The sequence below is a fragment of the Neopelma chrysocephalum genome, unplaced genomic scaffold (assembly GCF_003984885.1).
Source record: "Neopelma chrysocephalum unplaced genomic scaffold, ASM398488v2 Primary Assembly neopelma1_166, whole genome shotgun sequence".
In the NCBI taxonomy this organism is placed as follows: Eukaryota; Metazoa; Chordata; class Aves; order Passeriformes; family Pipridae; genus Neopelma; species Neopelma chrysocephalum.
Window position 1 is genome coordinate 528090 of NW_020897828.1, and position 26346 is coordinate 554435.

Here is a 26346-nt window from a genome sequence, read left to right on the forward strand (position 1 = left end):
ATTGTGGAAATCCCTGATATCTCGGGTGAATAATGGGGCTGTGCAGGGCAGAGCACGTCCCAAGTTCTTATTTCTTAATTGTCCATTACAAATAAGGACAATTTTCCCATGAGGATTTCAGGGCTGACTGTTTTCTCCTGTATGAAATATGTCTTAGGCTCTGTATAAACAGGTTTTCTCACAGCTTCAACTGTACTGATTCTCAAGAAGGTCTGGGGAAGGAAAGGTGCTTATCTTATGAAAAGATAAGAGATTTCTATTGAAAACAAACTTTTAAAATGTAATGATGTGACTTCTGTTTCTTTGGTTGTGCAGCTGCCTTGGGATCTGAGCTCCTGGTAACCACGCTGGCCTGTTAAAGGACATGATTCAGACTGTCCCAGATCCAGCAGCTCACATCAAGGTTAGTTTCCTGTTTATCGTGTGTCCTCAGATGTTTGGAGAGTCATAAAACTAAAGAATATGTATTCATACCCCAGGTTTTCTTGCGTGTTTACAAATTGTGCTGCTGCCCAACACCGGCTCTTTCATTCCTCAATATTTACATGCTGTTGTCTGAGTCAGTCCTGCAGTCTTTGTTGCTGACACCTGTGTGATCTGCTGTGAAGCCTGTGGATATTTTAAGGACAACTTTTTCTAAAATTAAACCTCCTCGACCAACCTTTAATATTTGGTGTGCTTGATAAAAATATACCTACCTGAAAAATGTTGAGTTTGCCTGTTCCTGGTTCAGCTCCGTGAAAGCCAGTGGCAAACATTTGGTTCAACTGAAAAAAGGAAAATGAGCATAAAGCAAAAATCCAAAGCCAAACAAGCATCCCTTCGAAAAGATTCAGTGCATGGTTTAAAATGCTTTAAAACCAGCATTGGTTTGCTACATTTTAGAAGGAGCTGTACTGTTTTTACTGTATTGTTGCTCTTATTATTATTATTGTTCCTGTGTTTGCTTATCTTTCTTCACTGAAGACTTGGAACCTGCTGGACTTGGCAGGTGTAGCTGGTGATGTGTTGCTGAAAAAAAAGTAATTTTGGGGTATTGTACAGAAATTTCTTCAGGAACTGTAGTGATAAGACCAGTAGTAATGGGTTCACACCAGGAGAGAGTGGGTTTAGATGGGATATTGGGAAGAAATTCTTGGCTGTGAGGGTGGTGAGGCCCTGGCACAGGTTGCCCAGAGAAGCTGTGGCTGCCCCTGGATCCCTGGAAGTGTCCAAGGCCAGGCTGGACAGGGCTTGGAGCAACATGGGCTAGTGGAAGGTGTCCCTGCCCATGGCAGGGGGTGGCACTGGGTGATCTTTAAGGTCCCTTCCAACCCAAACCATTCCATAATTCTATTCTAAGTAGCATCTAAGCCTCACAAAGTAACTCCTTTGGGGGACACTGTTCCTGCCTCATTATTCCACCATCTAGAGGTTTTATTTGGAAAGCTTTCCTGACTGCTTCTAGATAATAACAGTAACTTTTGCAAAGTAAAAAGATACTCTTAATAGCAATGTCTTAGATGGGAAAAGTCATCAGATCCTTCTGTACAAACAATATGATGAAACTGTGTTTTTTCTCATTCACATTGATTTTACCATCTGAAAGTGCTGCTGGTGTAATAGCATTGCTGTAGGCAAATAAACAGATCAGCCATACTGGGCTGGAAGTGAAAATTTGTCTTTCATTCTTTCCGAGTGCCCTTTTGTCTGTCTTTCCTTGAAGTTACATTTTCAGCAACTTCTTCCATGTCAGTTCTTCTCAGTTGGCTTCCATCTCCCAGTCAGCAGCTCTCTGTAGAAAAGGTTCACTTTACAGCTTATTTTTAACTGAGGCATAGAATAAAAATTAAATATTATTTCTAAGCACTCACTTTTAATGTAAAATGTAGTGAATGAAAGAACCTCTATGCATTTCTCTGTGTTGTTTTTGGGTTAGGGTTAGGGTTAGGGTTAGGGTTTAGATATTAGGATGAGCTGCAGCAGTGAGAGAGTTTGTCCCTTCCCTCTCTCCAAGTTTTCCCAAACCCAGCACTTTCAGAGTCTACTGGTCCTCAATTATTTTTATGGAAAGAGTAGAAAAACATACCCCCTGACTCCCCAAAAAGTCTCACCTCAACATGTCTCATCATCTGGATTTCAACCAGTAAGACTTCAAAACCCTGAAGGGGGATTTAGTACCTCTCAGTGCTGCCTGAATATCCACAGCACCAGAAATAACCTCAAGAGGAGCTCAGTTTTGTGCTTTCTGCCAGAAGTGGTGCCCAAAAGTAGGTTTTTATAACCACAGGAGTTATGGCATCTTATTACAGCAAGTAAAAGAGAGCTGCATTAAAATCTCTGTGGTGGTGTGTTCGGGGGGACTCGTAGGAGCCTGTTTTCAGCACAACATCCCCCTGAAGTTGCTGTTAAATTGAAAAGGGGTGTGAGAGAGGCAATTACTCTGTGTTTGGGGTAGGAGAGCTGGCCAAGCAGACATCAAACCCTTCCCATTTCTGTTTATGTCATCAGGGTCTGCTGTGGTCTAAACACATTCTTTGGAAAGCTGCCACGGGTGCTCTGTTCATTTAGGCTTTTAAAGTGGACATAACAACATTCTCAAAAATCAGCCATGATAAAGGATAGCTCATGGGACAGACTGTTTGGTGTGATGGTCAGGAACAGGTTTCCTAGAGAAGCCCATCCCTGGAAGTGTCCAAGGCTGGCTTGGAGCAACTCAGTCTAGTGGAAGGTGTCCCTGCCCATGGCAGGGGGTTGGAATTGGTTGATCTTTAAGGTCCCTTCCAACCCAAACCATCCTGTGATTTTAGGATTCTCTGATCTGTCATTGCTGTCATTACAGTCATCCTCGATACAGTTTTGTTTAATTAACTATCACATGGTACTGTTTCTTTTCTTCCCTTGAACAGGGAGACACAGATTCATGCACATTCAGAGTGTGACTTTGAAAATTCACTTTCTAGGAAGTTGCCTGGATTATTAAGATTTGACAGGTTTTCTGCCTGAACATGTGCAGAAAAATAATGCAAAAAAACCCAAAAATTAATATGGCAATATGAACACCCAGAGATGCCTTTTTTTTTTTTTTTCAGAAAGGGGGATTTCATTTGCATTGTGTGAGTTTTGTTATGTGCTATTTTTGAATCAGCCTTTCCCCCTACCAGAAGAAAACGTAGCAGATCTCCCAGCTCTTGTGCTCCATTCCCGAATGGGAAATGGAACCAGCTGATTTCCAGCACCCAGGCAGATCCTATCCAATTTTGGGAATGTTTTGAAAGCCTTAAAGTGTGTGTCCTCGTTCTGTTTGGGCAGCTTCATCCCACGGTTACTAAGGATGAAGCTTTACATTTTTCAGCTCGAGTGGAGCATCCATCACTGATATGGATCACAACTTGGGTTCCTGCTGCTCCCTAAGGTGTGATTTCACTTGAGTCACAGACTCGTCTTTTGCCCAGGAAAGAAACATTTGAGGTGGTCAAGAAAAAGGCTGTAATTTTTCAGACTTTCAGTTCCAGTTCAGCAAAATTTGGGGAGTTTTGACCCTGATCTGTGAGCAGTTCCACACGTTTAGTGCCTGTGAGAGGACTGAAATAAGTAAGATTACTCGCATTGATAAAATTGTCACTTTGTATGGACAAGACTGTCATTTACACGTATTTTAATGTCGTTTTTTTGTTTTTCTATTATCATTAAACTCCAGTTCTTACAGCCATAGTCACAGAAACACTCTGAAATGCTGCCTGAGATTTGCATCTTTTAGTTTTAGTGGTTTATGCTGTGTGAACACTGACCCTTCAGTAAACCTTTTATTTTTTTAAGGGTTAAATTCTGGTTTTAGCAAAGATGAAAAGCTTGTTTGACTTTAGTTAGCTTGTTCCATCACTGTGAGGGGATTTTGTGGAAACAGTTCTCAGAAAAAAATGAGTTACTGCTGTTCCTTCAGCCCTCACTGGGCAGGAAGAGTCCAGGGTATGGCTTGTATGTAAAAAAATGACTGTATTTATCAGGAGTGGTGTCTGTCCTGGGATAAATGGGTGTGATTTTCATTGAATCAAGGCTGGTGGAAGATCTGGTCTGTTCATATTTAGATGGTCTGATTTTTCTGTTCCTTGGTGATGATTTGGGATGACTGAAGAGGCAGGTGAATGGCAGCAGCTTGTGGATTGCAACCCTCCTTTCGCACTGTAGGAGTTGAAAGGTGGGAACACTTTATCTTCCAGACACCTTGATCAAAGAGGATATTTTTAATAAAAAAATTCTTAAAGGGCATCACACACTTTGGGCCAAGTTCAGCTGCTCTGTGTCCCTGCAACCTCATTTGTTCTGTGGATGTAAATGAGGTTGTTGCCTCTGAATCTTTCAAATTGGGGTTATCAAACCTAATACTACAATGTATGGTTTCTCAGGCAAAATCAAATAATTCTTCCATTTCTGCAGCCATTTCTGACAATTACTCCTGAATTTAGCCTGGATTATGGTGGCACATGCACATTTCCAGGGACAGCATCCCATATTGTCATTGGAAGTTTTACAAAACCTGATCTCACAACTCCTTTGTTGGCCAAAGGATATGTTGGATTTCAAATTGGTGGCAGCTGAGAGATGCTGCTGGATGTACCTAATCTGTTGTGTTAGGGTTAAATCTGATTTTTTTTTTTAACTGGTATTATTTGTTAAGGAGCATATTCTGGGTCTGATATAATCTGTTATTTTTCCTGGAATTGTAGAGTCTCTAAATAGGATCCAAGACTTTGTTGTGCTGGGAGTTTTGTATGCACAATGCAGTCTCTGCCTGAATAAGCAGGGAGACAAGAAGGGAAGGATGGTAGAATTATTATTATCCTCCAGGATAAGGAGGATAAAACCAGGCTTTTACTCCCACCTCTTTTTAGGGTCTTGACTGAGCTGGAAGCCTGGTCTTTTGCAGATTCTTTGCATTGCTAAAGCACTTCTTTCATTGCTTATAAAGTGATATTTGGGCAGCTCAGCTGGGAGTGAGAGCATGGGAAACCCGAGCCAAGGATACAAAGAGCTTTGCCCAAAGTCCCACGTGAAGTGAGCTAAGGGCAGACACACTGCAGCATGGATGGATCCATATGGGATATGTAACACTGCTGGATCACAGGATGTCACCACCGGAGTCAGAGTGATAACATGCTGCCATCCCTTCCAGAAAATATGGAATAACTGCTTCTGGGAGCTGTTGGCTAATGAGCCAAGCCTCCTGCAGGTATAAATTGGTGGTGATCCCGTGGAGGAACTGCCCGCAGTGACCTCTCGCTGTGAGAAAGTGCCTTCAGCCCCAGTGCACAGGGGGGAACAAGCTGCTGGGAGTTATCTGGGCTGCAGACTGGCTGCCTGACAGCTGCTGTGGGATGGGCTGCTGCCTGCAGGGTTACAAATGTCCCCCGTGACAGATGTGGAAAAGCACCAGTATCAGCAGCCCCTGGCGCTGTGAGTCCCACCCCCTTCACTCACCCCTCACTGTGTCCTTCATTCCTAATTCTGGAGGAGCTTTCAAAGCTCTCCCCCTGCTTTTGTACTGACAGGGTGACACCAGTGGCTCGGTGTCACTGTGGTTCTTGCTGGTTGTGCTGGCTGGCTCACAGTTGTTAAATCTTGTTTGAACAACAGCCACGGTTTGCTTTTTGCTCTCAGGAGATAAAGGAGCTGAGTTTATCGTGAGTGTGGGGGACACTCCTCCGACCTGTGCTCATTCACCAAGCCCCCAAACTTCCAGGCTTCAAGCTGGGTGTGTTATTTCCATCCTCCCCCAGCATTACCTGTAATAATTCCAGAATCACTACTGGTTTTGAATGCTAGAATGTCCTCATAAGCAGAAATCGTGATTTACTTCTCAGAAGCTCAGAATTCTGGCTTGTGACCAAAAGATTGCCATAGAGTTTCAGTGAGGAAGTTCTTTCTTCTTTTTGTTTTTGTTTTTTTTTTTTTTCTTTTCTCTTGAACTCTACCTCTTCTCTCTGCCTGAGCAAATACCTCCTTGCTAAAGGAAAAGGGAGATAATGGCTTCTGTGTGCTATAATTGATGAACTTTCAGCAATTCGGAGCAAATCCAAGACCGCTGCCAACAGCCAGATGGAAAACAGTGTCAATGACATGTTCAAAGAAGAGTATGTTATTTTGATAGGGGATGGTCTAGGGACTTTAATCTCTATTGTTATAGGAACTAATGGCATGGATAATTCCTTAAGTGGGGCCGTTTTTAAACAAAAATTATCTTTTTCATAAGCAGGAAAGAGCAAACTGAAGAGCACCAAATGCATTTTCAATGCTCTGGCTGATAGATGTGCTTTACACTAACCCTCTGTTACATGGAGTCAGATGTGTTTAAATCTCATTTCTGCAGTCTGCCAGACAGTTAAAAGTCTGGGCATTTCTGCTGCTCATGGGTAGAAATCATGAAATGGATGGTCGTGGAAAACTAGAGTTGGGGTGGGAAGCTGAGGGTGGGGAGGAGTTACGAGGAGTTGGGAAGGATGGACAAAGCAAACTGGGACTGGAACAAAACCAGTTACACTTTGGGGGAACTGAGATAGAAGAGTCCTCCTGTTCCTATTCCTCAGTGGGACTGAGGGCTGTCAAATCTTATCAGTGTGGTGCTTGGGATTCCAAGAGGCTGCAAGGAGAGTCTCCTGCTTCCTTGAAAAATTACAGAAACCACCTGCCCAGGACAATCCTCGCACAGATCTGCAGTGCAAATGCTGAAGATGTGTGGGGATTATCTCCCAGCAAATCAGAGATTACAGTTTAATATACACTGGATTTGTATTTTGCCTTGATGTGGGCCACAGATATCCCAAGCAATGCGTCATCTTTAGCCTTTTTCAGGGATGATTCCCCCTGACTCGTTGTCAGGAAGCGTTTCCTCGTATTCAGCCGCCCTGATTCCCTCTTTGTGTATCAGCTCTGCACAGATTCAGACTCCCTAATTTCACCCTGCTTTTGCTCCTCCTCACCTTCTTGGAGAGGGAGATTTATAGGGAGAGCTGAGGGGAGGTTGCCAAGCATCCCACAGCCTGTCCACATTAGTTCTGGTCAGAGTCCCTCTCAGGTGGTGGGGTCAGGCAGCCTTTCCCCCCTCCCTGCTGCATCCAGCCCTGCTTCTGGCTGTACTTGCTGCATGGTCACAAATGTGGTCACAAATGACCACTTTGTTATCCTTCTGGTTATCCCTCCTGGGCCTGAAAAGCATTTTCCAGAGGCTGCTGCTCTGGCATCCCAGACAGGGATAGATTATTCTCTTGGACTTGGTGATGTGCTTTGTCTGCTCAAAAATGAATCTCTCCCCTCTCTCACTCTCCCTGCTCTTCCTCCTCTTCCTCCTCTCTCTCTCTCCCTCATTTAAAAAACTCTCAAACTTGTTCTAAAACCCATTCTCTTCAAATCTGAAATCTTGTTTCATTATTTCCTGTTCCAATCTCCTCAAGAGTCCTTAGGATTATTTCACCAATCCTGTTGCTGTCCCTAAGTTGACTTTAGGCTGAAATATCTTTTGCTGATGTGTTTTTTTATCCCCCTTCTTTAGATTATTAATACAGACATTACCTCATAAACAGTTATGGGCATTTGATTAGATACCTTTCACCAACTTGCTATTTTATCATTTGCCATAAGACTTTCACTCTTGTTCTGTAGGACATTTTCAGACTCTCACAGTTCTTTCCCTAAACAATTCAAATTGTCGTTGTGAAAAATACTTCTTTGCCTCATCAGTAGCCAATATTTGGGTATTTACAAACATGTTTCATTAGCAAGAGAAACTGATTCTCTGCAATAAATGTACTCTTGGTGCAATTTTATTCATTTATCAAATAAAGGATGACTGCTGTCCCCCTAAAATCCCATATCTGTCTTGCCAGCCAGCTCTGTTCCCAAGAGGCTCCTCTGTGCTCCTTCACTACCAGGTCCTGCTCAGAATTACAGCTTTTTGCTGTCTGTGAAACCCAAATGTTTACAACGTGGTTAAACTCAACTAATATGGGTGAGTTTTACTGTATTATCATAGAATTATAGAATGGTCTGTGTTGGAAGGGACCTTAAAGATCATCCAGTCTCACCCCCTGCCATGGGCAGGGACACCTTCCACCAGCCCATGTTGCTCCAAGCCCCATCCAACCTGGCCTTGGACACTTCCAGGGATCCAGGGGCAGCCACAATTTGTCTGGGCAACCTGGGCCAGGGCCTCATCACCTTCACAGGGAGAAATTTCTTCCTAACCAATCCTAATCTTCAGTCTGAAGCCATTCCCCCTTGTCCTGTCACTCCAGGCCCTTGGAAATAGTCTCTGTCCACCTCCTACAACCCTAAGCCAGTACTTCTGTTCCAGGCTTTGGGGGTTTTTTTTGACACGGAAGGGATTAATTTCTTCTGCTGCTGGGGCTTAAAAGAGTGTTTGACATGTGCACTGTGTATTTCATGTTTTCTGTGACTACCTTGGATCAAAGATAAACTTGCTGGCAATCATTATCACCTTCCTAAAGAGCAGTGAAAGTTTGGTAGGACACTGTAACCTGCTCTTGCAAGTTCAACAAAGCAGCACTGGGAAGGAGGTAGGTAAATCTGTAGAGTGTTGTGAGCCTTCCAGGATGAGCTGACAAGAATTATTTGTCTGTGTTGGTTGTATAGAGACATTTTCCAAGATCCCAGAAACCTGGCATGTCCAGGCTGTGATTAATGTGGGAGAAATCCTGGCACAGGTTGCCCAGAGAAGCTGTGGCTGCCCCTGGATCCCTGGAAGTGTCCAAGGACAGGTTGGACGGGGCTTGGAGCAACCTGGTCTAGTGGAAGGTGTCCCTGCCCATGGCAGGGGTTGGAATGAGATGAACATTAAGGTCCTTTCCAATGCAAACCATTCATTCAGTTTAAGCAGGTTCTGGGTTCCCTTTCTAAAGAAAGGGTGGGAACCTGTATTAGGAAGGGGTGAATTGTCCTTGGGAATCACCTGTGTTTTCCACTGTTTCCATGAGGACTCAGTGTAGGTTCATTGAGCACAAGGGGGGACTCATAGGTTGCTCTTTATTCAATGGACTCCATCCCATCTTATATGGCATAACTTCAATATGTAACATGGAATTGGGGGTACACCCAGGACTTTTTGAAACAAGCCAACTCCAATCCCAGAGCAATGTAATCACATCAAGATGACACATGTGCAGTAATCCTTTGGAAAGCAGGGAGTAGATGGCCGGCTGTGTGGGAGCAGCTGTGTCCCAAAGCTGAGTCAGTATCTCTGGATGGCAGCACAGGATGGAGATTTGCAGGGCAGGACCACAGGTGATGTCTGAAGGCACTTGGGACATGGCCCTTGCTGCCTTCCTCCCTGCCCCTGAGCATCCTTGCAAAGGAACCCATGTAGGTGAGCAGGTGGGAACCTGCAGGGCCCTCCTGCCTCTGTGGAGAAAATCCAGGAACAAGGGCTGCAGAGCATCATGGGCTGTGTGGCATGGACATGAGTGCTTTGAGAAGAGTGTTGGCAGCAGGTCAGGGAGGTGATCCTGCCCCTCTGCCCAGCCCTGGGAGGCACATCTGCAGTGCTGGGTCCAACTTGGGCTCCTCAGCACAGCAGGGACATGGAGCTGCTGGAAGATGATTCTCCTGTGAAGATACTGAAGGGATGGAGCATCTCTGGGAGCAGGAAAGGCTGAGGGAGCTGGGGCTGTTCAGCCTCCAGAGCAGACACTGAGAGGGGACCTCCCCCAGGTCTGTAGGGGCTGCAGGGAGGGGGCAGAGGATGGACCAGGCTCTGCTCGGGGGGGCCCAGCAATGGCACAAGAGGAATGGGCAGGAACTGATGCCCAGGAAGTTCCACCTGGACAGGAGGAAGAACTTCTTTGCTGGGCAATGACCCAGCACTGAACAGATTGTCCAGAGAGGGTGTGGAGTCTCCTCACTGGGGATATTCCAGAACCCTCTGGACACAATCCTGTGCCGTGTGCTCTGGGATGACCCTGTTGGAGCAGGGAAGTTGGGCCAGATGACCCACTGTGGTCCCTTCCAGCTTGATCCATCCTGTGATTCTGTGTGACACAGCTGGCACACGTGTCCAGGTCTGGGACAGCAGAGCTTTCCTGCCCAACAGTTAGATTGAGAGGCCCTCAAAATGAACTCAGAACGAACAAAAAAAAAATTTATTTAAAACACAGTTGGAGGCCAACTGAGAATTCAGTTAAATGGACCCACTGGCTCCTCACTTACAGCTTCAGAAAATCTTTCCAATTCTTCCAGAATTGTCCCAGAACTGCAGCCAGCCAGCAAAGAGTGTGTCAGCCATCACAGAGACATTATTAACTCAGACAGGGGAAAATATACTTTCAGTTATTACATGCTAATAAAGCACAAACTAAACAAATTTAGGCAACAGAAGCAATTACACCATTAAACATTTAACTGCAAGATTGATTTTTAAATTACTAATAATCTAAACCAAAGTATGCACACAGAGAGGAAGGGGAAGGAAGGCAATTTTACCAGTTGAATCTAATCAGTGCCTCGGTTCAAATGCAAAGCTATAAATGCCAAAACATGTAAGATCCGATGCAAGAACAGGAGTGGAACCAGAATGGATGAACATTCCTCACTTGACCAGATTCTTCTAATAGGGAGGAAGTTAAACACATGGAGTAGAGGAACTGGGTGAGCTGGGTTATCTGCAGATCTGTTCCTGATCTGCCCTTTGGAAGCAGTGAACTGAGGCACAAATTTGGGCTCAGCCTTGTGCTTGCACGAGCCCTTCCACGTTCCGGCGCTGTCGCCTGCAGAGGAGGATGAGCTGGATCCTCACTCAGTCAGGAGAGGGCTGCTGGGAGGGAATGGAGAAATTCCCCTCTTCACCTGGGAAAAAGCTGTTCACAGGAAGGTTGGGGCTGTCCTGGGCTGCAGCAGAAGGTGGGTCTGGTGGTCAGTGCTGTCGGGGTGGGACGCCCTCGTGGCTGCAGCGTTGGGTTTGTTCCCATGGTTTATGGCAGGGCTGCTCCCTTCGAGAAAAGTATAAATCATAATCAAATAAAACTGATGTGCTGCCATATTTACCCAATCTCACTGGTTGTCCTACATCATGTTTTAGCATATAAGTTACATGACAGAGTTATCCAGGGGTTGCCAGCTGACACAGAAACAAACCCTCATGTTAAATTGCCTGCAGATGTCCTCTTCCAACTCCTGTAAGGAACTTCTACCAGTTCTCTCTCTCTCCCCCCCCCTTTTTTTTGTGTGTGTGTGTGTGTTAAATAAAAGCAGCAGAAGAGGGGGAAAACAATCTCAGTTGAATCTCTGTGCTAGTTGCCTCTGTTTTCAGGACAGGAAGCCTTCAGAAGACAATGCAATTTATAGGCAAGCGCAGCAAAAAGCCCTGTAAGGATTTCCATGAGCCTTAGTGGACCAAACGAGTCGGGGTTATTTTTAAGCCTGGAGCTGACTGAATAATGCCAAGCCTAGTGCTGCCAAGGTGGGCTTTTCAGAAGATTCAGACCTGAGGAGGTGAGAAGATCTTTGTGTTCTGTTGCCTGTAATTTATCTGATACCAAAATTTACGGCTTAAGAGTTGCGACTGGGCATCCCTTTTGTTTTGATATCGATCTAAAGAAATCGGGATTTTATCTGATGGACTCGAATTCTTGTTCTCTTCTGCAGAAATCTCCCAAGTAAGGCTGTGACATTCTTGAAAGCATTCACTGTTTTCATTTACATAATTAGGAATTTTTGTTTTGTTTTCATTGTATGAATTTACTGGAGTTTGTGAACTTTTTGCCTGGCTGTCTCCCTTGGTTGGGGAAATCACAGAATGTTGTTTCTTTTCCCTGGCTGGAGGAGTAGGGGCTATTTATGCCTGGTTTTAAAATAGACTTTCTGTGAGTGCTTACACTGCTCTTTGCAATGGGATATTTCTGGATGATCAGCCCAGCCAAAAGCAATTGCAAAAGGTTAGTGGAGAGCAGAGCTCCCATTTAAACACCTCCATGAAGTATCAGCCCTTCAGAAGCTGTGAGTGCCAAACAGCTCCCACTTGGAACAATGGGAGCTGGTGAGTGCCGACAGCTTCCGAAAATGTGGCCTCATGTGGCTTCAAGAAGAGATTGATTAGCAAGTCCAGCAAACTGGGTTTTTTTCTGTACTTGCTTAGCTCTGCATGGAGAATATTCTCTGTGCTTATGCAGTGCTCAGCAGTGGCAGGTGATGCAGGTTCCTCCTGGGAAGGTGGAATTCCAGGTGAGGAGGCAGTTTTTTCCAGGTTTGCTTCAGGAGAGCTTGGGCCAGGAATGCTGAACTTCGCTGACCAGGTAGAAGGAAAGCCCTGGAGAGCTCCCTCTGTAACTGCCCCACATGGATCTATTTTCTGCAAGAAAAGTAGTTTTCCCATTTGTCTTAAACGGCTTCGGAAGTGACATAAATGAAAACAGAAAAGGCCACTCTGACATTACTGAAATAGGGATGTCCAGATGGGAAATTACAGTAATATCACTTGTGCATTCAAACTTCACGTCCTGTGTAACTTCCATGTGGGGGCAAAGCGGATAAATTTGCTCTCTGGAGCTACATGTGCACTTCTTTCTTTTGATTAAGCCTGAAACACATTTCTCTTCCCTTCTGTGGTGATGGAGTGAGGTCTGCAGGAAAAACAGGATTAGAAATTAATGTTTTGGGCACTTCATTTCCAAACTGAGTTATCCTTGTGGCTTTCTGCAATGTTGTGATTTTTTTTTGTTTTGTTTTAAATTCTCTCTATCACAAATCACGAGCCATTTTTTCAGCAAAGCGGACCAAGAGCAATAAGGCTGTGCTAAAAGGAAAGAAGATTAATTCTGAAAATCAGCTAATGGGCTTTTCTCATTGTTGCTTTTTAAACATGGCAAACAGGTTGGGGACCAATATGTTTGCAAAACGACCTAAGTCTTCCTTTCCAGCGGTAATCCGTATTCTTTTGAAAAGCTAATAAAAGTGGTGTATGAAAGAAATTCCTGGGGCACTGCAGAACTCACCCTCCTAGGGAGAGAGCCAGATGTGCTGGTTAATAACCTAGAAAGCATTCAAAGCCAGGGCAGCAACCACTTGGTATCACCTAAGCCAGACGTTGTGTGTCGACGCAAGGCAATATCACACACTGGTCACATTCTCAGCAGAGCTGGGAGACATGTGTAGTCTTATTAAAAAGGAAGGGGAAAAAAAAAAAAGAAGAAGGAAAAAGAAAAGGAGGGGACAGGGAGAAGGAGAGGGAGACAATGTGTCTGTCCTGAGAAGCAGCAAAGGAGCAGACACACTCCTCCACATGTGCATTAGTCTGTCGGCCTGGATTCTGTTCTCCAGATGTCGGGGTGGATCCTGTGGCAGGGGCTTTTAAAAGAAATCATATTTCAGTGGTGAAATTAACGTTACCAGATTTTTCAGAACGCGATCACCCAGCGTAAGTTTTCAGGATGCTTTAGGAAAATAACAAATTCTGGGTTTAATGCTTTTTACAGGTTTGCTTGGCAGCACCTCTCCCAAACACGACTGTCTGTGCGTGCAGCTTGTCAGTCGCTTTTAGGACCAACACGCCTTAGAGTAAACAGCACGGTAAAGTTGTTCTCAGGCCAGTCCTACTGAACAGAAAATTGTTTGTGGCCGGGGTCCCAAAGTCTGATGGGCCTTTCTCGAGGCCCCACCCCTCAGCACCAAACCCTTTGAGGGCTTTTGGCCGTCACATCAAAACGCTGCTTATGCCTAACAAAAACATATATATTTGCAGTGGCAATCAGAATACATCAGCATCAGACGAGATTTTTTTTTTTAAAAAGTGCCAAATTTGCTCTCCCAGGCACGGCAGAAAAATAAATGACTTATGGCATTTATGGTATATTTGTAATTTGAAACTGGTGGCTTCACGTTACGGGGCGCGACGTGTGCGGCGGATAAACAAACACTGCACAGAAAGACAAGTCCCAGCTTTGTCTCTCTGACACTTCTCCCCCGTGACCGGGATCCCACAGGGAATTCCACACGTGCGTTTGTGCTGAGCTGGTGTTTAGGCTGAGCTCAGCTCAGGTCTCAGTGTTGCGTGGCAGGATCGGGCTGTTCCATGAGGAACCGGGGTGCAGCGATCGGAGATGATGTTCATTCCTGACCAGCCATGGCCATCACCAGAACATCTGTGAATAAACATTTATTTGAATGTGTTAAACAACGTGGTTGTTGTTCTTGCCTGTGCATTTTTCACGAGGCCCAGGAACGCAGCGTTTACGTAAAAAGACGGTAACACACAAATGTTGCTGAACCCCGTGTTCATGACTTGATGAGGAGTCACCGCTTTCAGTTCTTGCAGAAAGCAGAGTGGGGGTACACGAAGACTTGAATCGTGGATTTGTGATTACATTTCAAGCAGAAACAAGGCAATTTTATATCAATACTAAGATAGAGCACTTTGGAAGCAGTCTGGATGTTTTCATACATAATTACGGTTCCAGTAAAATTGTACATTTATAGAGACAGCTGACATATCTTTCCCAGTGTTGGAACAGTATCAGCTGAGTAGGTCTTGTGAGAAATCTCAGTTTGTAGTTCTGGTAAAAGCCAGAATCACAGATAGATTTCTTTGTGGCATTTTGCTGTTGGATGTGATCTTGACTCTGCTCTGAATCTCAAAAATTAGTGGATCTCTGCAATCCATTCTTGCTAATCCATCACACAAAGTCCGTGGGGAGGTGCAGCACCACCTAACCAGGGTGAAAATAATATTTTCCTTCCTGATACAGCCAGGGTGTATCTCTGAGTGCCCAGCAGAGATAACCAAGCTAGGGGAGCACGGGCCAGCTCTGGTGCTGCCCACGGCAGAGGCACATTGGTGTGACATCAGCCTGCAGGTCCCTGAGGAGCCAAGTGTTATCTCAGAGACCCATTAACCTCAGTCTGCTCCAGAACTGAGCACACACCTCAGAAGGGGCTGAGAGCTGCTGGGGCTGGTGGGTGAGAGCTTTCCAGGCAAAGCAGCCCGTCATCACAGACTGCAGTTTGTCAGAGGGAGAGCCTTGGAGCCAGCAGGGTGTGATTCATCCATCCCAGCGAGGTCTCTGAGGCAATCTGACATTATTCGGACTGATATCATTAATTAATGAGGGCTGAATGTTATTCTTAGACACTGGATTGGGTTTTGGGGAGAGGAGCCTATGAAAGGGCTCTTTCATTTTTTGGAAAATTCCTATGGCACTGTTGTCAAATTTGCTAACAAAATTAAATCATCTGCCAACTTTCCAAGTTAAGGAGCACATCCCTTCTGGAGTCTTGACTGAGTCTCCTCAGTGCCTTCTTGGGATCAAGGGATTTTTTGATCTATATTTAAGCCAAACGAAAATGACAGATAGCTTCCAAAACCCCCAGCCATATTAAATGTATCAGGAGAGCTTTGGAAAAAGCAGTTTTGTTTGCTTGCCTCAGCACAGGTTTGATCCTCCCCCACCTTTGCTTGGCTGCGTTTGGTTTAATGTGTTCAAGGTAGAAGGGGGGCCAAACCCCCCCGAGTTTTTGTGCAGCCTGAGAGTTGGTCACTGGGTTGTGCAGCCCCCCATCCTCCATGGGACAGGAGACCTCAAACAAACCCCGAATGAGGTTTGGGGCTGGTCTGAAAAAAATATCAGTGTGTGCTCCAGAACAAACGAAGGGAGCAGCTCTCCTTGCTCCCAGCACTCCCATCCTCGGGACTGCTCTTCCCTCTTCCCGATGCTTTTCCTCCCTCCTGCCCCAGTGCCGACTGGCTGCTCCCTTCACGGACCGTGCAGGTGTCCAGAATTAGCAAAGCCTTGGTGGGGCCCCTGGCGGCAGAAATATAAATAAAATGCTGTCATTTAAAACCCGGGCCCCGGCAGGGCTGGGAGCACAGGAAGCACGGAGCACATGTGGGCTGGGATCACACATGGATCCCATTGCGGCCCTAATAATGCCGGGCTGGGGGGAGAAGGGTGAGGGGGCTGCTGGCAGGTCAGCTCCTCTCCCTGGTTTGTCTGTCTCCCCAGGCTGCTCTTGGTCTTTGTGTAAACAGAGAGCTGTCCAAGTGTGCCTGGTTCCACAGTCTGCTCTTGCCACCACTGTTTTGGGGCAAGGAGCTGCACTTTGTGGTTGAATTAAGGTCCAAGTTGTCTGAGGTAGGTGCTTTTGGGATGATACCACATAGTGATGGTGGTCGTGACCACCATCCAGGGTTCTTCTGGAACAGGATTTGGACCTGAGGGTGCTGGTGACAGTGGCTGGACACGAGCCCGGGTGTGCCCAGGGGGGCAAGAGGCCAATGGCACCTGGATCAGGAATAGCGTGGGCACAGCCCCAGGGCAGGGATTGTCCCCTGTGCTGGCACTGCTGAGGGACCTCCAGGGCTGTGTCCAGCTCTGGGCCCTCATGGAAGAGAGACACGGAGGGGCTGGAGCAGCAGGAGTAGCTGAGGGAGCTGGGGGGGCTCAGCCTGGAGAAAAGGAGGCTCAGGGGGGACCTTCTGGCTCTGCAACTCCCTGACAGGAGGGGGGAGCCAGAGGAGGAATTGGGCTCTGCTCCCAGGGAACAAGGGACAGGACAAGAGGGAACGGCCTCCAGCTGTGCCAAGGGAGGCTCAGGTTGGACCTCAGAAAGAATTTCTTCATGGAAAGGATTATTAAGCATTGGAATGGGCTGCCCAGGGAGGTGGTGGAGACTCATCCCTGGAGGTGTCCAAGGAAGGCCTGGATGTGGCACTCAGTGCTCTGGGCTGGGGGACAACGGGGATATTGGGAACAGGTTGGACTTGATGTTCTTGGAAGTCTTTTTCAACCTGAGTGATTCTGGGATTCTGCATTGTGGGTCAGGTTCATCTTTGAGCCCGTAGCACGTTGTCCTCAGGGCAGCCCCTGCAATCCATGTGCCTGCACACACACACAGCTGGGAGCAGACCAGCAGCCACCTTAACTGAATAAAGCTCATGAATATTTACCATTTGGGAGGAAAAAAATACATCTGCTTTGGATTGTGCTAATTATACAGAGCTTTAACGTGGTACTGTACGTTCAGCAGCAGGAAGACCTGAGTTATTTGGATCCCTTGTTTGATTTGGTGTGGCTCATGTCCATGAACCGGGCTGTAATCTCCAGTTCTGGCTGCTGGAGTGAGAATTTTTTTTTAGGGATGTGTGTGTGACTTGCTTTAGATATCTGCTCTAGAGGCGCCCTTAAAGCATTTTGCTTCCGTTGCCAGGATCAACAGACGGGGGTGCTGGAAACAAACTGATAAATTAAATAGCAACAAGTTACCCAGACCTAATGGTATTAATCCAGGAGTTGGGAAAGGCTTGGAGAATGAAGTGGCTGAGCTGCTCACGACAGAAATGTATGGACTCAAGGGAAGTGGAGAACTTAAGAGTGACAGTCTTTGTACTTAGTTTTGAAAACAAACATGAGAGCGGTGCTGGGAAGCACCTCCAGGCCTTTCTGCAGGGCAAAAATAACACCTGACCAGTCTCAATAATAAACAATGGCAAAGTTATAAATACACCTCCTACATCAGTGATATGAAGTGGGATGTATTTTCCAAAGGAAAATTGGAAGTCTTTTTTGTACCACGTTTTTTTAGAACATGCACACACACACAAAAAGAAAGGGGATCTGAAAGAATGGGTTTGGTTTCTTTTAAAAAAACAAAGCTCGAAAAGTTTTCTTGTCGAAGGAAAAAGTGACATCCAGTCAGCCATTAGAAATGGATAGAAAAGAGAAAACAAGAAAGTAATAGTTAACATTAATTTTTCAGCCTGGCACTCAAGATCGGTAGCAGGGGTGTCTCCAATCACATCCTAAATCTGGCATTTAATGTGTTTAGTAATGAGCTGGAAAACGGGAAGCGAGGCCCCAACCAGATTGGAGATGATATCCATGTTCATGGGTTTTTTAGGTTATTCAAGATAAGCTGAAGGAAATACAGAATGTGTCACCGAGCCAAGTAGAAAGCACTGTGCTATGACAAATCAATCTGCAAAAGTAATGTGAAAAAATATGTGCCGTTGAATAACTACCACTGTGATTAAACGTACTGAAACCTGCTTTTGAGACACACCATATTAATCTCCTTCCATGCTGAAAACTGGTCTCTGACTCTTTGCTTATCAGTTTCTAACTTATGGTGAAATATGAACCTGCATCCTGAGACAACCCTTTGTCTTAGATAACTTTTCTTAAAGTTATTCTGCAGAAAGTCCTGAGCTTCTGTTTCATTTGTCTTCTGTCTGGACCAACCAGTGATCCATGTGGTGCAGTGGCTGACAAATGGCAGTGGTGGTAATTAATACCATAATCAGCTTTTGGAGTCTCTAATCAGCTGTGTTGGGTCTCTGTGCCTGTGACTGAGCTTGGTGACTGGAGCAGATACAGGATTAATGTGTGTCCTGATACTGCTCCTCCGTGGAATCATTCCTAGTGCTGCTGCTGGTGGGTTTGGTAGAGTTTGGTGTCAATGTATGTTTTTTGAGATAGCTGTGCAAAATATTTTTTGCATTTATTGTCTCTTGCAGTATAAATTTTTTCATTTTTCAACTTGTATCGAGAGAAGTACACAGAACCACAGAGTGGGCCAGGCTGGAAGGGACCACAGTGGGTCATCTGATCCCACCTCCCTGCTCCAGCAGGGTCATCCCAGAGCACATGGCACAGGATTGTGTCCAGAGGGTTCTGGAATATCTCCAGTGAGGAGACTCCACACCCTCTCTGGACGATCTGTTCAGTGCTGGGTCACTGCCCAGCAAAGAAGTTCTTCCTCCTGTCCAGGTGGAACTTCCTGGGCATCAGTTCCTGCCCGTTCCTCTTGTGCCATTGCTGGGCCCCCCCGAGCAGAGCCTGGTCCATCCTCTGCCCCCTCCCTGCAGCCCCTACAGACCTGGGGGAGGTCCCCTCTCAGTGTCTGCTCTGGAGGCTGAACAGCCCCAGCTGAGAGATTTCAGAAATCGAGAAACAGAACATGAAAAAGAAATACAGAAGAGTTGGTGCTCAGTGACTGATTAGAAACCCACCTCTTAACTCCTTCCTGGCCAAGGAAATCTCTTGTTCTGTGACTGTAACACTGAAGGTCTCTGGGCATATTGTCAAGTGGTGTCCTTGGAGAAATGCTTTGAGGGAGCCTCAAGGTTTGCTGTGGCCCTGCAAGGTGTTGTATAAGCCTTGTTGTATAAGAAATTTCTTCTCAGGTATCATGTCTGCATTTGCACGTGGGGTGGGCACTGGGAAGGGACTGTGGGCCTGGATGATCCCTTGTGCCCAGGAGAATGGTATGGAGCAGGAAGAAGCTGGATGAGCACCCTTTCCTTTGCCCTGGTGCCTCCAGGCATGGCCTTCAACATTCACTTGCAGGATGAGAGAATAGTTTGGTCTCTGTCCCTCGAGGAAGCCTTCTCCTCTCCAGAGGAGGCTGCCAAGGTTAACAGCCATGCATGGGTGTAACCTGAAGTGAGGCCAACATCTTGTTTTCTGGGGCCTGGGCTAAAACCACCACTAAAAAAAACACCTGTCTGCTGGTGATGACTTCTGGTTGTTTCCCAGCTAAGCTGGATCTAAAATGGGAATGTGGATGACCCAATTCCTATTTACAGTTTCCTCAGCTCTCCAGATATATCTTCACTTGGGGGAACTACATAAAGCAGTTGCCACGGGCTTCATTCAGAGTTTCCATGAGTTGGTGCAGAGGGTGCCAAGCCCTGTCCTCACTTATGTCAGTGAGATCCCAGTGCTCTGTGAGTTCCCTGGGATCAGGGAGCTGGTGTGGCTGGTGCTGGCTGCCCAGTACCACGTGCTTTGTAGGATGTTTTCTGCCTTGCCTATCCCATTATTTGTGTCTTCTCTATGTCCTGCAGATAAGGGCTGTGAATCCCTCCTCTGACATGTCTTCATTACATTCCAGAGTCACAAGATAGTTGGGGTTGGAAGGGACCTCTGGTGCTCATCCAGTCCAAGCCCTCTGCCCAGGCAGGGTCACCTGGTGACACAGGACTGTGTCCAGGTGGATTTGGAATGTCTCTAGAGGGAGACTCCATGCCCTCCCTGGGCAGCTCTTCCAGAGCTCTTCACCCTCAGTGTAAAGGATTTATTCCTCGTGTTGAGGTGGAACTTCTTGTGATTTAGTTTATGGTCATAACTCCTTGTCTCTTCCTAAAAAAAGGGACTTTATGTCACTGGGATCAAGATTCATCTCACCTACCTCACCTGAAAGCTAAACCTGCCTTCAGAGCAAAGGGAAAATGAGGCCTATCCAGAGGGTATTTAATCCCATTTAAAAGTAGATTTCAAAAGAGGCAAAAATTTTAGCCTAGATGTTGAACTTTTGGGCAGCTCAGTTAAGGTAATGATAATCTCTCTAAAGGATTTGCATACATTGCTGCTTCTTGACTCTGTAGTGGAAGGGGGCATTCGCAGGCTTGAAGAGTTTCCTTAAACTTCTAAAATAAAATTTAACCTTTATAACCAATGGATCAGATGGAAAGAAGTTTTACCAGATATGTTTCAAACTGGGATCTTGGGTAGTTTTAGCACCCAGTCAAAGGTATCAGAGATACAGGGATTAACAATTTGGATGTAAAAATTACTAATTTTTTTTAATGTTTTCTGTGGTAGTTAGGAGGGCAAAAGTGTCTCATGGGACTGCAAATTTTTAAAGTTTCAAAACTCACTTTTGTATGCTAATTTTCCTTTCACCGACATTTGTAGAATTACACAAAATTTTAAAAGTATATTTAATCCTTTTTGTTTAGGAGTTCAGTGAAATATTTTGTTTTAATACTTTGTGTCTGCATGGCTCTGACTAAAAATTAAATAATTCTATCTTTGTTCTTTTTCTGCCTCAGAAAGGTGCCCTTTAAAATAGATTCAAATGCACAACCCTATTACTCAAGTTGATGGTATCATTCCTAGATAGGATCCCTGTGGCTCTTGCAGATTTTAGCTTTTCCTGACAAGGAGGCACATTATTCCTGGCTATTTGCACCATATGGTGTAGCTTTTATCCCAAAGCAGTCTCTGAGAGCTTTTCAGACAATTTTTATAGGAGTCACTTCATTCATCACTGAAGTGGAGCCAGGGCTGGGGTAAAACATGTCAACCACTCAGAGGTAACAGGAGTCTGCAGCACTTCTGAAAAACTGGGAACATTTGGCACACTGTCAGTATTTTGATGGCATTGGTCATGGGAGGCCAGGTCCTCAGTGTGAATAAACAACATACGAATAAACTGCAGCTGGTGCAGGCTCTGCACCTTTCTCACTTCAGGATGAGGGGAAGAAAAACCAGCTTGATTTTTGGATTATCCTTGCAGCCAACACCAGGTGGAGGTAACAACCCAGGTGGCCTCAGTTTCATGGAATATCCTGAGTTGGAAGAAACCCCCAAGGATCATCCAGTCCAACCCCCGGCCCTGCCCAGGACACCCCAACACTCCCCCCTGTCCCTCAGAGCGTTTTCCAAACCCTCCTGGAGCTCTGGCAGCCTTGGGGCCGTGCCCACTGCCCTGGGGAGCCTGGGCAGTGCCCACCACCCTCTGGGGGAAGAACCTTGTCCTGAGATCCACCCTGAGCCTGCCCTGTTCCAGCTCCAGCCCTTCCCTGGCTCCTGTCCCTGCTCCCAGCGAGCAGAGGTCAGAGCTGCCCCTCCAGTGCCCCCTGGCAGGAAGCTGCAGACCCCAGTGAGGTCAAGTGACCTCATTTGTTGATCTTCTGTTGATCTTCAGGCAGATTCAGCATCTCTACCAATTTCCTGCTCCATCCCAAGCATGGCATGAGGTCTCCCTCTGCTTCAGTCACCTGCTCTGCAGTGGGGAGATGGCACCTCACCAGCAGCAAAGGAGGCAGCAGTGTTTTCCCACTTCAGACATGCTTTAGGAGAGTAAATTTATCAAGTAAAACAGGCAGAGAGCTGCCAGGTGGGTGCCAAAGTTCCAAACAGAGAAATACCAGGTAAAATTTCTGAGGTGAACAGTAGATGCCTAAAGCTAGAAATCAAAGCTTTCTGCTGTCACTTCAGACAAATAAATTCTGTGTTTTTTCCCCCGTGAAAGTTTTTGAAAGGAAACTCTCTTCTCATGGCCCTCTTTAAAATGTGTGGGATGTTCTAGTCTGAGCCTTAGGGCCTGGCATTCGTTGCCCTCTACATCAGAGGGAAACCTCACACCGAAGAGAGGAAACAGCAGCTCCAAAATGATGGGCTTTGTCTTTTAAGAGGTGGAAATTCTCATGATCTTATAAGTACATGCTTTAAATTAGAGGCTCTCCAAGGCAGGTTTAATGTGAGCACTGGGATCTGGGGATGCAGGACTTCCCACGGTGTCGGCTGGGCTCTGCTGAAAAACGCGATAAAAACGAGGGCTGGGACACAATGGGTGGAGCTGTGTGGAGGAGAGAGGGTGTCTGACAGCGTTTTTCCAGGAAACTGGACAGTGGGCTTGTGATTTCAGCCACTTTACTACGTACTGCTGGTGCTCCTGATGAGCAAACCAGGCTGCCTTTGTGCTGGGTGAGGTTCAGCTCACGCCTCGCCCCGCTGCAACACCCCGTCATGTGGTTTAGATATGAGACATTTAAATTTATTTGAATGAGAGACTTTAATGAGAAGGCAGTTTTGGAAGTGCTGGCTGTAATAGCCCTGCAAATATTCCTGGTTTTGGCATGGTAGAAATGGGAAAGCTCTTTTCAGAGCCAGACATCTGAGAGGCTTCACAGGGGGTAGCATCTCTTCTATCCATCTTGCACTGCATGTGGTTCTAACTTGAAACCATTATTCCCCCCAGGCCAGCAAACAATTTTGGCTAAAAATTGACTTGGATGTGGGAGACAAAGATCAGCTTCACACGTGGGGGCATAACCTACAGCACATCATATTCCTCCCTCTTCCCGAGATAAGCTGTGAGGGAGTTTCCTGAAATATTTCCCTGACAGGAGCAAAGGAAACGTTTTTTGAAGGGAGAGGTGCCTCAAAGAAAGGAAGGAATCTGTAATTACATCCCTTTCATCGCTGTCAACATGCCTTTTAATGACTTTCATTTTCAGGTAGCAAATCAGCAATTCATTCTCAAAAAGTCTTCTGGCTGCATTACTCCAAAGCATAACCACAATTTCCTTCTCCAATCTGTATATTTACATTTGAAAATGAAACTGTATAAGAAGTATCTTTACACTAAGGATATTTTTATTTTTATTAAAAACAAAACAAAACAAACAAACAAACAAACAAACAAACAAACAAACCAAAACAAAAAACAACAAAAAAACAAAACAAAAAACAAACAAACAAACAAAAACAACAAAAACCCCAAAAAAACCAACAAAAAAAAACCAAACAAAAAAAACCCCAAAACAAAACAAAAAAAAGAGAAATCATTTAGAAGGGACTGATGATATGAAATCACTGTTTTAAAGCTATATATCACTGAACACACTGCCAGGAAAGCAATACAACATGTTACACTTCCCTGCTTTGAAGGGTTGTGCTCTCTGAAAGGAATAAAATTGAAGTAATGTAGAAGAATTACCTTCCAAACCTATCAAGGAAATAGAAAAAATGAAAAATAATGACACAATTCTTAAATTAAGTGTGGTGACATTTCACAACAGGGGGCAGTCACGTTCAATCTACAGAATTTGCCTAAATTTAAACAGCTCCTCCTCTCTCATACCATTTTAGGGGGGAAAAATTATCTCCTCAGACCTGGATTGCTCACCCTTCTTTACGAGAGGGGTGTTTAAACTCATATTTTGCCCTCCCCAGGACGTCATTCAAACAGCAGGGTCACAGGAAAGCTTAGGACATGGTGGACAGCAAGGCAGGGAGAACACTTCCCATCCTGGTGAGGGAGTTTATGGAGCCAGAAGGTTGGATTTGACCATTCCCAGTGCCCCTTGTGGCAATGTCCTGTGAGGAGCAGCTGAGGGAGCTGGGGGGGTTTATCTGGAGAAGAGGAGGCTCAGGGGGGACCTCATTGCTCTCTGCAACTCCCTGACAGGAGGGGGCAGGGAGGGGGGTCAGGCTCTGCTGCCATGTCCCAAGGGAAAGGAGGAGAGGAAATGGCCTCAAACTCCACCAGGGGAGGCTCAGATTAGAGATTAGGAAAAAAAAAATCCAATGCCAGAGTGGTCAGGCCTTGGAATAAGTGTCCCAGGGAGGTGATGGAGTCCTTGTGTCTGGGAGTGTTCCAGAGGTGTCTGGATGTGGCCCTTGGGGATGTGGATTAGGGGTGATTGTGGTGGTGCTGGGTGAGGGTGGCACTGGGTGATTGTGAAGGTCTCTTGCATCCTCAGTGATTCTTTGATGATCAGCTTCAATGGGCACCAAGTCTCAAAGATTAAATTTTGCAGCGAGTTCTGTCTGGACAGTGACACAGACATCGCATGACTTCAGGTTCAGGGCTTTGCAGTAAAGGTTCTACCAACAGGAAATGAAGAAAAACCATATTTCACAATGTAAACATCTTTAGAGTCATGTGAGGCATTTTTTTTTTTTTTTGCTACCTGAAGCTAGATCTTAATCCAATATACAGGCACATAACTTGATTTTCTGAGTGAAGGTTGGTTATGTGGATTGGTGACCCTTTTTAAATCTGGGCAGCCTGAACACCGTTTAGGAGATGACTTGAGAAGGAGCTGGTCTGACCAGCTTGGAGCTTTCAGATAACCAACACAAGCAGAAACATTTTCCCTGCTTAAATCAGCTTTAGCCTGGTAGGCCAAAAACTTCAAAACTGACAGAAGTAGTTTAATTTCAACACTGAGGCCGTTTTTAAATCTTCCCCCCCCCTCACACACACGTGCAATTTGGCTGCTATTTATCACTTTAAATTGGTCCCTATCAAATATGAGAAGTGTTATGAGTAGCTGGGATGAAGTGCAGGCTCTAAGGAAGACAGTGATAAAGCTCCTCTGGCTTCAGCAGAGACAGGATTTAACCCTCACTCTCTTTTTTAGCTCTGTGTATATACTTTTATTGGTTATGAACTGTATCACTTCTTGCTATTTTATTTTGGCAGACTGCAGTGCTAGATAATAGCATGCATTTTTTGAAGTCTAGTTGCTAGCTTTGTAAAAGGAAATTAAATACTCACTTTTAAGTATAATTAGTCTGCTAAAAGAAATAAAAAAGGAGATAGTAGAGCCATGCAGAGGGAGATGACAAGATAAACTGGTGAGTAGAGCTCTTAAGGCAACGTGCTTGAATATGTTTTAACAAACTATTCAAATTCTGAATATTGTCTGTTTTTCTTCCATAGTTGTCCATGAATATGGAATTATTTTCTACATATTTGTACATCCTCTGAAGTAACTCACACATGACATCAATCCATTCATAGTCTTGAGGAAGCTACAGCCTGAATTCACTAAGTTGATTTAAAAACCTGTACTCCAAGTGTATGACTGGTCTGGTCCCTGCGTTTCCTGTAGTACATTTTGTGAATGGATAATTGAAACCATCTAAGCTACAGGCCAGAAAGAAATCCAGCAGTGCTCATCTCTCACTGAAATCATCCTTCAGCACAGAACTGTCTTGTCACAATTTCGTGTCAGTCACTTCAAAATGTGCCACATAAGAAGTAAAAATATGGACATTTTTACAACTGTAGAATATATAGATTAGCAATAGTTATTTTAGAAGGTTGATGCAGTAGCACAGGCTGGTAATTTCTTTTCTGTACTGAGTTATAAATACAGTAACCAATTGTGCTGCATTTTAAGGGAGTTTGCAAGAAACTCTCCTGAATTTTTACTAGCAGTGGTTATCAAATCTCAATGATAAGTGGGTAGAAATGAGCTTGTGCAGTGTCAGAAATGCCAAACTGAACATTTTTTAAAGTATGCAAATGTTTGCTTCAGTGTCTGCATTTATCTAAGTATTTTGACACAATGGAAAAACATTAACTTGAGAAACACATTACATAAAACCACAGTAATCACTGAGATCTCGTAATGTTTTTATGACCTTCCAAAATCAAGTTGATATAAACTTTGTTAAGCTGGTAGTAGTGATGTAGTTTGTTGTGTAAACAGCTTGAGAGATTTGGATGAAAAGCATTAACCTTGGCATTTGAGGGTTTGGGTTTTTTTTTAAAGAAAAGCCATAAAAAATGTACAACAAAGTCATATCTTTACTTTTTATTGGTAGGCTTCATCTCACCTACCTTCAGACATCTGTGATGTCTGAATTCAAGCTGTTTGTCTGAAACTCCCTTTACAGAATCACAGAATCAAAGTTGGGAGAGACCTTCAAGGTCATCCAGTGCCACCCTCACCCAGCACCACCACAATCACCCCTAATCCATGTCCCCAAGGGGCACATCCAGACACCTCTGGAGCACTCCCAGAGGCAGTGACTCCACCACCTCCCTGGGACACTTATTCCGAGGCCT

General features: G+C 45.1%; 1 protein-coding gene across 3 annotated transcripts in view; it reads left to right on the top strand.

Moving 5' to 3' along the window:
• The first annotated feature begins 314 nt into the window (after positions 1 to 314).
• ERG (ETS transcription factor ERG) overlaps positions 315 to 26346 on the top strand; it is a 106877-nt gene continuing 80845 nt past the window's right edge. For 2 of the 3 annotated variants that reach the window (XM_027701805.1, XM_027701807.1), the window contains exon 1: positions 315 to 403. In XM_027701805.1, coding sequence (XP_027557606.1) covers positions 365 to 403 — 39 coding nt within the window. In that variant the 5' untranslated portion in view covers positions 315 to 364. Of the gene's footprint in view, positions 404 to 11444; positions 11476 to 26346 lie in introns of those variants that run through there. The other variant, XM_027701812.1, reaches the window with a different exon arrangement.